This window comes from Chanodichthys erythropterus, chromosome 24, assembly GCF_024489055.1.
Source record: "Chanodichthys erythropterus isolate Z2021 chromosome 24, ASM2448905v1, whole genome shotgun sequence".
NCBI classification, from domain to species: Eukaryota; Metazoa; Chordata; class Actinopteri; order Cypriniformes; family Xenocyprididae; genus Chanodichthys; species Chanodichthys erythropterus.
In genome coordinates, this window is record NC_090244.1 from 21814316 (window position 1) to 21829241 (window position 14926).

Consider the following 14926-nt stretch of genomic DNA (forward strand, 5'->3'; position numbering starts at 1 on the left):
TCTCACAATTGCGAGTTTATATCTCACAATACTTTTTTTCTCACGATTGTGAGTTATAAAGTCACAATTCTGAAATATAAATTCACAACTGCATGATATAAAGTCAGAATTGCGAGATATAAAGTCACAATTCTGAAATATAAACTCACAATTGTGTGATATAAAGTCAGAATTGTGAGATATAAAGTCACAATTCTGAGATATAAACTCCCAATTGCAAGAAAAACTCACTTTTTGTGAGAAAAAAAGTCAGAATTGTGACTTTATATCATGCAATTCCGAGTTCATAACTCGCAATTCTGACTTTATAACTCACAACTGTGAGAAAAAAAGACAGAATTCTGGGATAAAAAGTCACAATTATGGTATGGTATTTATTTTTTATTTAGTGGCAGAAACAGGCTTCCATAATTTCCACTGCTTTAGAGAAGAGGAAGAGTTGTAGAAGAGTGTTGTTAACATGCCGTCATTTTACGCTGAACTGCTTCCCAAACGAGGGTCAATTTAACGCTGGATTTGCACAAAAGATTAACATGACGACACATGCTAGTCGATGAGTTGAATCATCTCCACAGAAACGACATACATTTATCCACTAACCGTTCAGAAACGTTCAGTTTCATTCTAAAAGTTGTAACTTCTTCCTGAGTCTCTCCATCAGTGTCCGACTCCAGTTTGAACAATGTAAGGATGAACACCGTTACTGATAATCGTCATTTTGGCTGCGTGAGATTCTCCAGCTTTGTTGTTGTTGAGCAACCGAAGCACGAGCTGTTAAAGCTCCGCCCTCTTCTGGAAAGGGGTCCAGGAGCAGCAGCTCATTTGCATTTAAAGGGACACACAAATATTGTGTGTTTTTGCTCTCACCTAAATAGGGGCAAATTTTACAAGCTATAATAAATGATCTGTGGGGAATTTTGAGCTGAAACTTTAGACACATTCTGGAGACACCAGAGACTTATATTACATCTTGTGAAAAGGGTCATAAAAGATCCCCTTTAAAAGTTTAATTTTTATATTATTTTATTTTATTTTATTTTTTATTTATTTTATCTTATCATGGGGCACCAGATTTTCAAAATTAAAAAGCATATTTTTTTTTTATTTTTTTTTGGGAAGTTGCATTTTAAAATCCATTTAAAAAAAAAAAAATCTAACCAACAGCATTTAAAAGCTATATGTACAGCACTCAAATCTAAATACACACTTGATACTATGCCTGTCAGCTCTTTTCCATTGCTAAATGGAATTATTGATTCCTCAAAGCTTTTTGACCAACAAACAGAAGATGATTATAGCTCTTTTAGCAGTTAGCATGTTAGATTACAACTACTGGTCACACTTTCAGGGACGCACACAAATCTAAACTTACTGATGCATAGTCCACTCCTCTGACCTCCTCTTTTATGAATGGAAAACAAAACCAGCATGAAATTTAAGCCCTTCAACATTTTTACAACTCTGCTTTGTTCTGTTGTCAGAATGCTATGCTAGTGAAAAACAAAAGTCTTTCTGCCTCCCTTCATCTCTTGTTCATGTTGGCCCCTGGGTCACGCTTCACACAATGACCCGTGCATTCTGAATCAAGGGCTCAAGTTCAACCCGTGGCCTTCGACCCGAAACCCAAGCTCAGTTTCAGCCTACATCAAAGCTTGGCTAATCAGGGCTTGTGGAAACCTTATAGCGCTTTGGGCTAATTTGGTGGACTAGCGCACACAGGCATTTACACATGTGTTTAAGACCTCTAACGTGACTAGACTACACTAGAGATGTGTAACAGTGATTAAGAGTTCACTACTGAGACCACACGGCTGTTTCCCTCGCTTTAAGCATATATAACGCTGAAGTATGTCTCTGAGTCATAAACAAACACTAGTATCTGGCAGGCGACTCTATGGCCACTGCAAATTAAACGCCGTGGTTTTCAAGCCAGGAATTTCTAGCGGTTTGGCAGCGGATGATGATTAATCCCAGAATCACTTTAAATGGAAGCATTATTTAGTATATTTGTTTGAGTTCAAAAATTGTGTGTAATTAGTATACTATAGCCCACATTGATATTTCCATAAAGAGTCTTTTATATAACAGTTGATTACTGAATTTAAATGCCTTTCCCACAAGGCCTTGCTTAAAGAAATAACACCATGTTATGGTTTTATAACAGCTCATTCAAAATTGCTGCCTTATTTAATTATTGTTTCCACCTCACTGCTGGGTGGTCGATATTATGGGTAGATATTACCAATCACACCTGTTGGACCTGGCACACTGGTCTACCAACTTACTGACTTATCATTCATAATAATATGTATTCATTGACATAGATGAAATTTCTAAAATGAGCTTGTAAGAAGCATTGGTGATGGTTTGAATCCTATCTCACAGGTAGGTCTTTCAGGAAGAGGGGAGGTATCCAAAGCACATCAACTGATCATGGGAGTTCCTCAGGGTTCAGTTCTTGGACCTCTCCTCTTCTCCATATACACTACATCACTGGGACCCATCATACAGGCACATGGTTTCTCCTACCATTGCTACGCTAATGACACACAGCTCTGCCTTTCATTTTATCCAGATGACCCCACAGTAGCTGCACGAATCTCAAGCTTCCTGGTAGACATCTCGGCATGGATGAAAGAACATCACCTGCAGCTCAACCTGGCAAAGGCAGAGCTTCTCGTCTTCCCTGCCAATCCAAGTCTACAACACGATTTCACTATCCAGTTAGGTACATCATCGGTTACCCTATCAAGGTCGGCCAGAAATCTTGGAGTAATCTTTGATGACCAACTGACCTTCAAAGAACACATTGCAAAGACAGCTTGGTCATGCAGATTTGCACTATACAACATCAGGAAAATCAGGCTTTTTCTAACAGAACATGTAACCCACCTTCACGTCCAGGCCTTGGTCATTTCTAGGCTTGATTACTGCAATGCTCTTCTGGCTAGACTGCTATCATGAGCAATCAAACCTCTACAAATGATTCAGAATGCTGCAGAATGTCTTGTCTGGTGTGACAAGATTTGCCCATGTCACACCTCTCTTAACTGGATACCACTTGCTGCTTGCATCAAGTTCAAGGCATTGACACTTGCTTACAGATCAGGCTCAGCACCCTCCTACTTCCACTCACTCTTACAAGTCAACATCCCTACCAGAAGCCTGCAAATGCTAAATGAGCAAAGGCTCATGGTACCATCACAAAGTCACTCTCCAGAACATTTTCGTTCACTGTTCCTTGCTGGTGGAACGAATCCCCACCTTCATCCGAAATGCAGAATCCCTGGCAATATTCAAAAGACAGCTGAAAACTCATCTCTTTTTCGAGAGCACAATCTCATCATAAAAAAATGCTTTCACTTCCTTTAATCCCTCCCTATTCTAATTAATGGTAATCTAAAGGCTGATTTATACTTCTGCGTCGGACCTGCGTCGCTGTCTGCGTCGACGTGTATGCATACCACTAGCAGGCAGTATCCGCGTTAATGTTGAGTATCAAAACAAAAGCCGAAGAAGAGGCAGCTCATCATGTACGTTGTCAGAGAAGATTACATAAAGAAACAGCAGAGAAATAGCAAATAGGTAATCACTTTTGTTGCAGTTTGACTGTACGTGTCCCCTGAAACAGAGCGTTTTTCATTCCTATGGAAGCTGAAAGCGCTCCGCACCAGTTTTTTGACCCGAGGGAGTGGTTCTAGCAGACCAATCACAGCTCCTGGGTCCGCGTAGAATTGACGTTGTTACATTTTTGAAGAGGTGCACATCAGGCTACGTCGTAGGCTATGCATAGTATACACAGCCTACACCGTAGCTACGCCGTACACTCGACGCAGAAGTATAAATCAGCCTTAAGCAATGTCTGACACTTGTATCGTGAGTGTCTATTTGCCTCTTCATGATGACTCGCTTGTTGTATTCCTCACTTGTAAGTCGCTTTGGATAAAAGTGTCTGCAAAATTATTAAATGTAAATGTACATATAAACTCCAATTAGCTGGTATGTATGGATATGTCTTGTATTCTCTGTCCTGATCTGGGGTCAGCATACCTTCCACCCGTCTCATCTTACAATGACTCCTTGATGTGTGACCACTTACCACACAGCACTTCTGTTCACCTTTCTGACCCTTTCCTCCCTCTCTCTCCACCCACTCAAAAAGAGACACTTAGCCTGTCCTCAGCCATCATAAATCAACTCTTCCTATTACGAACCTCTAGCTCACATATCCAGACTTCACTGGATCTGTAACGCCCCCTTTCGGTTTACAGGCCTCTGTTAGGACCACACAGTACGCCTGTGTGCCATTGTGGTTTCATTTCAAGCAAAGGTTTTATAGACTTTTCAATAGAAGGCGTGTTGAGGAGACCTTAAATAATGATTGAGCCCTTTACCGTAATTACTGCCAGGAGTGAAGCACCACCTGTATCCCATTTTGCCTTTCTACCATATCCACAAATGCACCAATATTGCTGGAAATCTTTTTTGGCACAAGCATTAAGGAAGATTCATGATTGGAGTCCTAGAGTTGGCAGTAAGACTCCATTGTTGTTTTCCACTTAAGTTTGTTAGTTGAAGGTCTCGCACAAGTGATCCAGCTGTAGTCAATATCAAGATTTGACCTTTACTTACAAAACATACAACCTGATAATTGCAAACATACGTATACACACAAATCACAACATGTGGACAATTGTGTTTGACAATCAGCAACAAACATCAAAGAAACAAACATCTGAGCCCATCAACGAAGGACTGGATTTACTTTGGTTTTGGATGCAGTAGTAAAGCTTCAAGAAGTTGTTGTACCTGTGTGACCCATTTGATTTTGGTAAAGTTTGGGCTTATTTTGATAAAGTTTGTGAAAAGTGTAGTGTTTAAACTTACAATTGTTTTCAAAATCTATTATATGTCAAAAAGAAACATCTCAAAGGGTTCACAAACAAGAATGTTAGCTTAGCTTTAATGATATCAGTAACGTAAAAGTCACTCAGATGTTTGAGATATGTGCTGCGTAGTTGTATAGTCGATATGTATGTTGTGTAGCTTCATTGCTAATATTTACCCCATTGAGTGAGTTGTGGCAGTCCATTGACCCCTTAAATGGCTTCAGTGTAGTTATTTTTGGTTGATAGCTTGTAGCTATTGTAGCTAACTACTTTATCAAAATGGTAGCTACTGTCGTTTGACTGCCTTAAAGTGATTGTTTACCCAAAAATGAAAATTATCCCATGGTTTACTCACCCTCAAGCCATCTTAGGTGCATATGACTATCTTCTTTCAGATAAACACAATCAGAGATATATTTAAAAATATCCTGGCTAATCCAAGCTTTATAATGGTAGTGAATGCATGCATCCATCCATCATAAAAATAGTCCATACAGCTCCAGGGGGTTAATAAAGGCCATCTGAAGTGAAGAGATGGGTTTTTGTAAGAAAAATATACATATTTAAAACTTTATGAACTAAAATAACTAGCTTCCGGCAGACGACCATACACCTAGGATGGCTTAAGGGTGAGTAAATCATAGGGACAATTTTCATTTTTGGGTGAACTATCCCTTTAAATTATTAGTACAGTAGCTTTTAGCATGACATAACTCCAACATGTTTTGAATCCTAACAACAGGCATCCTTCCAAGAGTACCTTGGTGAAGAGCTAATATTTACAGTACACAAGTAACTGAACCCTGCATAATATAAACCACCTTATTTACCTTTAGCAAGCAGGTAATATCCTGAGGACATCCTTGAAGCAATACAGGACAGCTAATGACCCAGTCTTAAAACAAACCTCTCTTTAAGAACAAAATATAATGGACGCCCAGAAAACAGCTGCTTGGAAAAGAGGTTTGAGGAGCTCCTCACATATCTACTATATCATTAACAGCTTTAAAGTACCTTCAGGCTGTTGGATTTCACAGAGCTTACTTACATATCAATGGGCCATTAGGGGTTTGGGGTGTTAATTAGCTTAGCACCCATTGTGTGAATTGGAGGCTGGATTAATGGGAGGGGAATAGTAATGAGGCTCACCTTTCTTTGCTCAGGGCCATCCTGGGCGGATCCAGGTTGGGATTCTCCATGGACTCCATCTGAGGGCATCGCAGGAAGTAGTATAGAGTGTGGAGGGCGTCTGGAGACCAGGAGACTTGCTGCTGGCGGGCATGACGTGCCGGACTGAGACCGTGACGGACAGAACTGAGGCGCTGCATATGGTGCATGGCCCGTGACACCAGGTCACCTGATGATGACAATGGACAAATCAGAAATGTTAATTTAATAATAATAAAAAAAGCATTAAAATACACTTTGTACATAAAATGACTTGAATACACCTTACATTGATTTATTTTTTGTTATTTTTTTGAGCATAAGGTCAAAAATGTCAGGGTGGTACAACTGTCCTGATATCATAATGAAGAAAAACCCTTAAAGTGCCTTAAAACTACTTAAGGTTTACTTTTCAATAATTTTATAAAGAATACAATTATTGAAAAGAAAGCCTTAAGTAGTTTAGCACAATATTTTATTTTATTTAGCAATATTCACATTGGTTGGAGCAATGAGAATTTTTTTTAACTCATTACACAAATCCAAGTCATGTGGTGCAACCACCATAAAGAAAAACAAAAAAAAAAAAAAAAAAAAATATATATATATATATATATATATATATATATATATATATATATATATATATATAAAGATTCATTCATTAATTTATCATTTATCCTTTATATGACATGGCCAGGTTAGTTCAGGTTGTAAAATGTCACATGGTTCAACCATTCAGCATATTAAGTGAGAAATTAAGTTAGAGATAGATAAAAGCACTCCTTACTCACTGAGCACAAAATAAGATTATCAATGCTTGCACCAAGACACATATATAATAATAATAATGGATAAATAATAATAATAATAATAATATATTTATTTTATTTTTTTAAATAATGATAGAATGAATCAGAACATGTACAATTATTTTTTAATTAAATGTAAAACATTTTTTCAAAACCACAAAAACCAACAAACGGAGCACAAAAAGTAGCCTACACAATTTTTAAAAAGATTTTTCCTTTTCTTTTTTTTAATTTGCCATTGGCCCAGATATCAAAGCTAACAAGACCTTGGACACTAATTGAAACCAAAAACCACAAGTTGGCCTTCATGGCTATGTGGAAAGTAAATGTGAAAGAGATAGAACATGGTCCTTTGGGGGTGAAACACCCACCTACTGATGACTTTTCCTCATGGATCACACAATTCCACAACATATGAACATCCCTACAATCATACCAATGAGTATGATGAAAATTGGATTCCCAGCATGTGGTAGGAAACAGTCCTAGTATTAACTAAACTACATATAGATACTCAGATTAGCATTCAATGCATGTCTTAGTCTATGCTAACTTGAGAAGCAAAGTAGTGGGCTGGTTGCTCCATTTGTGGGAACATGTAGACTTCATTTGTGGTAATCACCCCTTGGGTTCATTTTCAAACCACAGAGTGGTTTGTAAGTAGAAGAATCCTCTTATTATCTGAAAGATGCCAAACTTGTTGCAATAGGGGCCCTATTGTGTTCTGCCAGGCCCTACAAAGGGTCTTAAGAGAATTTATGAAACAATCAGGAAGTTTGGGGCTTTGCCACTAATGCCTGCCCTGAAGGCTGAGATCAGTGTGATTGGACTAGGGTTATTAAATACAACATCCTCAAAGCTCATGGTAATACTTTTACATTTTAAAGGCCCTGGTATACTCACAGCAAAGATCATTTTTGTTGTTTGCTTAGCGGTAAGAAGTTCGGCACTCCAGTCAAGTCACGTCACATCGCATTTATTTATATAGCACTTTATACAATAAATTAGTGTCAAAAGTACAGACTTCAGTACCAAGTCTGAAATTTTAAAAATGTGGCGCTTTGAGAACTGTTGAGTGGATTCGTAAACACCTCTGATTGGCCATTGTGTTCACGTGCTCAACAGATATATCTATGATTGACTACAATTATCAATGCACTGGAGCATTCAAAAGCACACGGAAGTGTTTGAAAGCGTTTTGAAAGCGGGAGAGGGAGTGTTTGAAAGCAGGCATCTTTAAAGCAAGCAGCTTTACAGCATTAAACATAAAAATATTGTCACTTTTAATTAGAATTGCAATTTCAATTTCTACTCTGAAGCAGCTCTCTAGTGGGTTCATGTTTCTACTCGCATCTTATCTTGACGAACTGAACAGAAGAAATTTTCAGGAGAAGATTTCCATGACAAAGAAGGCGGAGCCTCAGAGCCACACCTACCTATTACATCATCACCACAGACCAATGTTAATTTACCAGCCGGAGCAAACTTTTCTTAAAAGTTTGCTTTGGCAAGCTGTTTCAAACTTCCGAAACAAAATCTAAACAAACATTGTTTTGGTCTGCTTTTGTTTAAAATTATGTCACATCAGTTTGTTCTTTGATTTTACTTGAAGTATATCAGGGCCTTACCCCTTATTTACACTGCACACGTCTGCAGTGCTACAAATCTTTTATACTTGTTCAAAACTGGACTTTTAAGTGTATTAACTTTGTCTGTAGGCTACAGCACAACAAAGTAGGACATACAAATAAACAACAATAAACACAAACCGGACAAAATCAAGGACAAAAACACGAAAAATGAAGAAAAACAACGTCGGACAGGCAAATCTTGTGGTCTCGCTAATTCAGATGCTTTGCTTCAAAAAAGCTCCTGGTGTGAGTTGGCACCGCGTGGAGGATGGAGCTAAACCTCGTCTGAGCCGTAATGTGCCACAGACGTGTGCAGTGTAAATAAGGGGTTAAGGCTCTCCCCTTTCAACCAATTGGCCACAAACAACATCAAAATTTGTACATCCCAGATTTGTTTTGTGGGCCTAAACCCTACATTTTAGGTTGCCCCATGTGCATCCAGGGTTTCATGGCAGCTGAGGACATACAGATGCCCCACTCTCCGCTGCATCCCCTGGGTACAGCTGGATCAAACCTATATGAGAGCTCATGGGGTGGTGCCAACCTCACAGGCAGTGCACAAAGAGAGCTCTCAATGAATTCATTGAGTTTGTGTGTGATTGCTAATGCCCAAACGAACTCTTGGTCTGCATGAACGTACCCTTGTACTGTGGGAGACAAGCAGCGAAGTGTTTGGGCTTTTGCAGTAGGAAATTTGTGCCTTCCATCAGTAAGCCGCTAACCCTGCCACCTCTGGGCCTGTGGCATGATGGGTAAACACAGGTAAAACAGCTCAGAGAAAGACAGCCCATGCCAACAAAGAACTCCTTCACTGCAAGGGAAATATCCCATTTTCAAATGTAAACTTGTGTGAGGAAGGAACCAAAACACTGCACAATGAACCGACAGTCAGACTCTGCTGAATAAGGTACTGTACTCTTTGTACTTTACATTTGTTCAGCTTTCCACTTGTATACAATCCAAAACAGACAAATCCCAGACCAGATGTTGCTTTTATCAAGGGAACCGTGTTGAGACAGACATGCTTCATTTCAGTGCAGATGAGTCAGGAGAGACTGGTAAAATGGTTCATCTTCATTGAATCCTTACAGGAGTGTGTCTATTAACGCCATAACATCCTGCAGGAATTATCTAGAATAACAGATACGCAAGGCACCAAAAGACTTTCAGTTGACTTCCAGCCTACTTTTGCCGGTTGTTTTCATTATTTCCGTCACTGAACATTCTTTTTAGAAAGCAAACATCCCTGCTCAATAGGAACAACATGGAGGTGTTTATCCAGAGCATAAAATAATAGGCTAATCAGGCCAGAAAGATAAACAGCGTCCACTTTATCTCCTTTTCCATGTTGTGTTTGCAAGGATAACACCAAGCAATTGTGCCTCTATATGATAGTTTGCTACAATCTTGACTCTGTTTAATGTCAAAGCAAGCACTATGACATGTAGAGACATTAACCTCAAGGAATGTAAATATATACATGGAATATACATTATATACACAATAGTTCTTTCTGGTTCTCGAATCTGACTGGCTAAGAGCAGTCCGATATTCTCCCTGTATCAGCACTGCTGCTTTTTCACCATTTTTATATTGCACCGACTGTCATGGCGGTCGAGCAAATCCACCATATTTAAAAAAAAAAAGGCTACTGTTATGTCACAAAATGTAGTTTTAAGAGTTTTTAGGTGAGAATGTGGTTATTTAGACCTCAAATATGTGACTCTTATATAAACACAATTTACAATTTGTTTTGAAACTTTCCCAAATGCAAACTCCAGGCTGTCAGTGGCCATTCAGTGCTCATGTACCCACTGAGAACAGCTTCATCTCGGCCAGTCCTTTGGGAATTTGCCACTGGCTCTTATGTAGATAGTGGTTAAACGAGATATAATTCATTTAGTGGTTAAAATGAGATATAATTCATATATCAGCCGGGCAAATCTTTAGACTTATTAATCTATTACTTGTTCCAAAGCTAAATGATTTGGGATAAGGGGAAAAGTAAGTTTCATAACTTTATATATAGGCTATATTTAACTTAAATCCTATACTAGAGTGCTACTTTTGTTTGTTTGACTGAATTGTTTGCTTGTATTTTTTTATTTATTTGATTGTGTTTTTTATTGTTTGCCTGTGTTTTCGTCTTTTATAATGGCTATTGTTGTTAATTTAAATATTGTTGTTCAATAAATATTATATTAATATTGAGAAAGGTCCATCAATAGTATCAGTTAAACTTACATTATTATGCCACTCTTTATGAGTGAGTCAGAACAAGGAAGTTGTTTTAGCGATGTGGGAAATCCTCTTAACTTTAAAGGACAAAGACAGTCGGACAGTCAAACCGTTGTTTTAATGCAATATCAAACTTATAGCCTGTTTATATATCATTTGATACATATGTAAAATAATATATATATATATATATATATATATATATATATATATATATATATATATATATATATATATATATATATTTTTTTTTTTTTTTTTTTTTTTCATGTATTCTTTATGCATATAACTATTATATTCATATTATATATTTGTATTCCCATTGCAATTTGCCCATTTATTTTACTTGATGCACTATTATTTTGCACTATTAACACTGAATCCAATACAATTAGTTATCCAAAAATGAAAAGCAGTTCAACGTTACATTCAAAATTCAGGATGTGACATTTGCAATTACATACTGAAAGATTACAGCCTGTATAACCTTCTCATAAGCTATAGCTTAAATGTGACCTTTCTCAGTTGTAAATGATTCAGTATGTTTCATAATGGACATAATCTACAGTAGAGAGAGAAACAGATAAAACAAAGAGTATCAGACATAGCAGACAGACAGGAAGGAAGTCAAGACACTCACTCAGTTCTGAGATGCTGCCCACACATGTAGCCAGTAAGGCCTGCTCGAGTGTCCGCAGCTCCAGTTCAGCGTACGCATCCTCTCTGCTCTCCAATCCCGTCTGACATCCCTCTGTGTACGGACTGAAATGAGCCGGAAGTGACAGAACACCTGGAATACAAAGAAAGGAAACCAGTTAGACAAATTGTAAATGTAAATGACACTTAAAATGCGGTTACATTTACTGTTGCTGCGAGTAATCTTTCGGGCAAAACTCATTTGTTTCAATAGGAATTTGAGCAATCTTGAGCCTCATTTATAAAATGTGTAGCAACCATCCTAGGTTGCGTTTCCCAAAAGCATTGTAAGCCTAAGTTGATCAAGAACCATTGCCACCAATAGAGCTACGATCAACTTAGGCTTACGGTGCTTTTGGGAAATGCTACCCTTTGATCTTAAGATCATTTCTCAAATGAGTGAAATCTATAAATCGCAAAAATTGCTGAAATTGGTTTCAGATTAATTGTTTCAAAGCTCTGCCTAATTAATGTCATTAACAAATAAAAGAGCACCAGTTAACATCAAAATCCTTTACTTGAGAATGACGAGTGACAATAATTGCTTAGATTTATAAATACATGTAGTACTTCGACTCGCGTACGCGAACCGTGTACAAATAAGGAGTTTTGTTTGAGGACTAAAATAAATCTCTGCGACAAAATAAAAGAAATTGTTAATTGTGGGCAAATAATTAAACTAAATTTTAATTTAAAGGGATAGTTCACCCAAAAATCATTTACTCATCCTCAAGTTGTTCCAAACCTGTATAAATGTCTTTGTTCGGAAGATATTTGGAAGAATGTTTGTAACCAAGCAGATCTTGCCCCCCATTGACTACCAAAGTAGGTACTTCTGAATATCTTTCTTTGTGTACAGCAGAACAAAGAAATTTATACAGGTTTGGAACAACTTGAGGGGGAGTAAATGACAGAATTTTCCTTTTTGGGTGAACTAACCCTTTAAAAACATGGATCTTGCCGTGTTTTTTCAGATTTAGATGCAAAAGAAACTTATTCTACACAAATAAGTTTTTAATTTGGAATATTTATCACCTTCAAAGCTACAGTTACAAGAGAGATTGAAAAACAAAGGTGGGATTATGATCCACAGCCACACCATAACCTTGAAAGCCACAAATTTCAATTCTAAAGACACTTTTTACACAGCTTTACATGCTTCAGGGAGTAACACACAAACAAATGCAAGAATCTGAAACTTCAGCAGATTCTATTCTGGGAATGTGAAACACTTGATGACTAAATCCAAACAGCATTACTAATAAACATCACTCTCCACTGAGTTGTATTTGACCAGAAATCATGAGAGTGACAACCAGTGCTGACTAGAACTGTGTCTTTTTGTCTCCAAGGTGTTGGTTTAGATAACAAAGGTTGCACAAGGTCAGGACAGTCACTTCCTCTGTAAACATCTTCTATCAGTGTTGTTTTCCAGAACAACCTGGTGGTTCGGTGTTGATGAGTTAATGGGACTTTCCCACTATAATCTAACTAGAATGAATCGACTCAAGGTTCTCAGAGCAATGCAGCATGTTCTAAACTTTAATCTGACCGCCTGCCTAATTAAACAATTGCATAAGACCATGATGGCTTTATTAAAGCAATGACTTATGTTAGATTAAAAAAAAAATGGTTACAGTTACATAACACAATCTGCTCGGCTCCTTCAAGCTCTTTTTATTTCCAGTCTTGTAGGGATGTTTTGGACTCAGAGTTTGGTCTATGAGACAATCACAGCTTCATGCTACAGTTTCCTTCTTTAAATTTGTGTTTTGCTGAGCCATCATTGGTTGATTTAGTTGAGTTGTCTCCAGTAGTGACTTCCTGTCCATATGGAGGGATCAGGAAAAACAGAGCGATCAAGGAAGGGGAAACTTGTGCAGTTAAGTTTCTCACTGGTTCTTTGTAGTTCTGGACAAAACTTTGCTTTGGCCTTCAGGGGTGAGAGCCCTGCCAAGGAAAAGGAAACAAGCAAGGAACCCTACCAGAGAAGCAAAAACAAAGCAATATTGTTAGTCCTGTTTCTGATTTATGGATGGAGCTTCACAGGAAAGATGGATCTCAATCCCATCTGTGAACTTTATATGAATACTCTGGGTTCAGTACAAGTTAAGCTCAATTGACATGATTTGTGGCATAACAAACAAACATTACTTTCTTCTTGTCCCTCCTTTCCATTACAATGAGGCTGTTACAAGGGAAGTGAACGGGGCAAATTATTTATCATTGAAGTACTGAAATTGCATACTGTATAAGTAGTTACTAAATTTGATGAAGTACACACTTCACAACTATTAAAACGTATGTTCTAATATGTATTATGAATGCAATCCAGATGTACTACATTTGTAATATTGGCTTCATCATCTGACCTATGGCATCAGTTGCTTCACTTCACGATGAAATCTCGGATTTCATCAAAAAATATCTTAATTTGTGTTCCGAAGATGAACAAATGTCTTACGGGTGTGGAACGACATGAGGGCGAGTAATTAATTAATGACAGAAATTTCATTTTTGAGTGAACTAACCCTATAAAGGATACGTCCAGAATGCTTTTAAGTGCTTTTCCATCATACCCACAGGGCCAGATTCAAGATATGCCAATTGTTTCTGGTTCTGCCAAAGATTCAAGACATTTACAGATGAGGGTGGTTCCAGGTTTCATGAATACAGCCTATTTATAATACCACAGTGTGGTAACAGTAAAGTACTATGGGAATGACTCCTCAGACTACTCACAGACACTGGGATCATAAATTCCAGTAGACAAAGCTAAATTGTTTGTTTATAGTAAACACTCGCATAATGGTGTCTGTGATTTATGTTTACTACTGTATATTTACAACTTCAGGGTGGCTGAGTACCAACAACAAATGTGACATGATATCAGATACACAGAGGGAAATAACCCTTTTTACATACAAGAGAACCTAAATATATGTTTCCAAAGACACCACCTTAGCAAAATGCTAAATGCTTCTGGGTATGTCCAGGGTGTAGCTAGGTGGTTTCTATGGTGTTATCTCTAGTTGTAAGGGTTTTTTCTAGTGTTCTGATGATATTGCTATGTGTTTGATAATGTTTAATGGCTAAAGTGGTTACTGTTTTATAGTAAATGGATTCTTAAACACATCTGATTGGTTATTTAGTTCAAGAGCTCAACAGATATATCTGTGATTGGCTACAGTGATCAACGCTTCAAAAACATGTTGTACATAGCCAATAGACTTGGTACTGAATTCGGTACTTTTGATAACCCTAGTTCCGCCTCAACCTTTTTGACTATGAAACAACAGCCTCAGGCAGTGTTGCCACCTTGTGGACCAACTAATCAGTGCAACAAAATATAAGGCATACGTGCAAGCTGAGTGTAAAGCGTAAGCAGAGTTAGAAAAATCGGGCTGTTCTTGTACAGTATGTGTGCAATAAAAACTGACAAGGAAATTGTCAGTTCGCTTATAAACCGAAGTACACTTTGGGCTTAAGTGGT

General features: G+C 37.8%; 1 protein-coding gene across 3 annotated transcripts in view; it reads right to left on the reverse strand.

The window, feature by feature from the left end:
* abtb2b (ankyrin repeat and BTB (POZ) domain containing 2b) overlaps positions 1 to 14926 on the reverse strand; it is a 67216-nt gene that overhangs the window by 15855 nt on the left and 36435 nt on the right. For all 3 annotated transcript variants that reach the window (XM_067379830.1, XM_067379828.1, XM_067379829.1), the window contains exons 2-3: positions 11378 to 11527; positions 6039 to 6246 (exon numbers count right to left, since the gene is read on the reverse strand). In XM_067379830.1, coding sequence (XP_067235931.1) covers positions 6039 to 6226 — 188 coding nt within the window. In that variant the 5' untranslated portion in view covers positions 6227 to 6246; positions 11378 to 11527. The remainder of the gene's footprint in view (positions 1 to 6038; positions 6247 to 11377; positions 11528 to 14926) is intronic.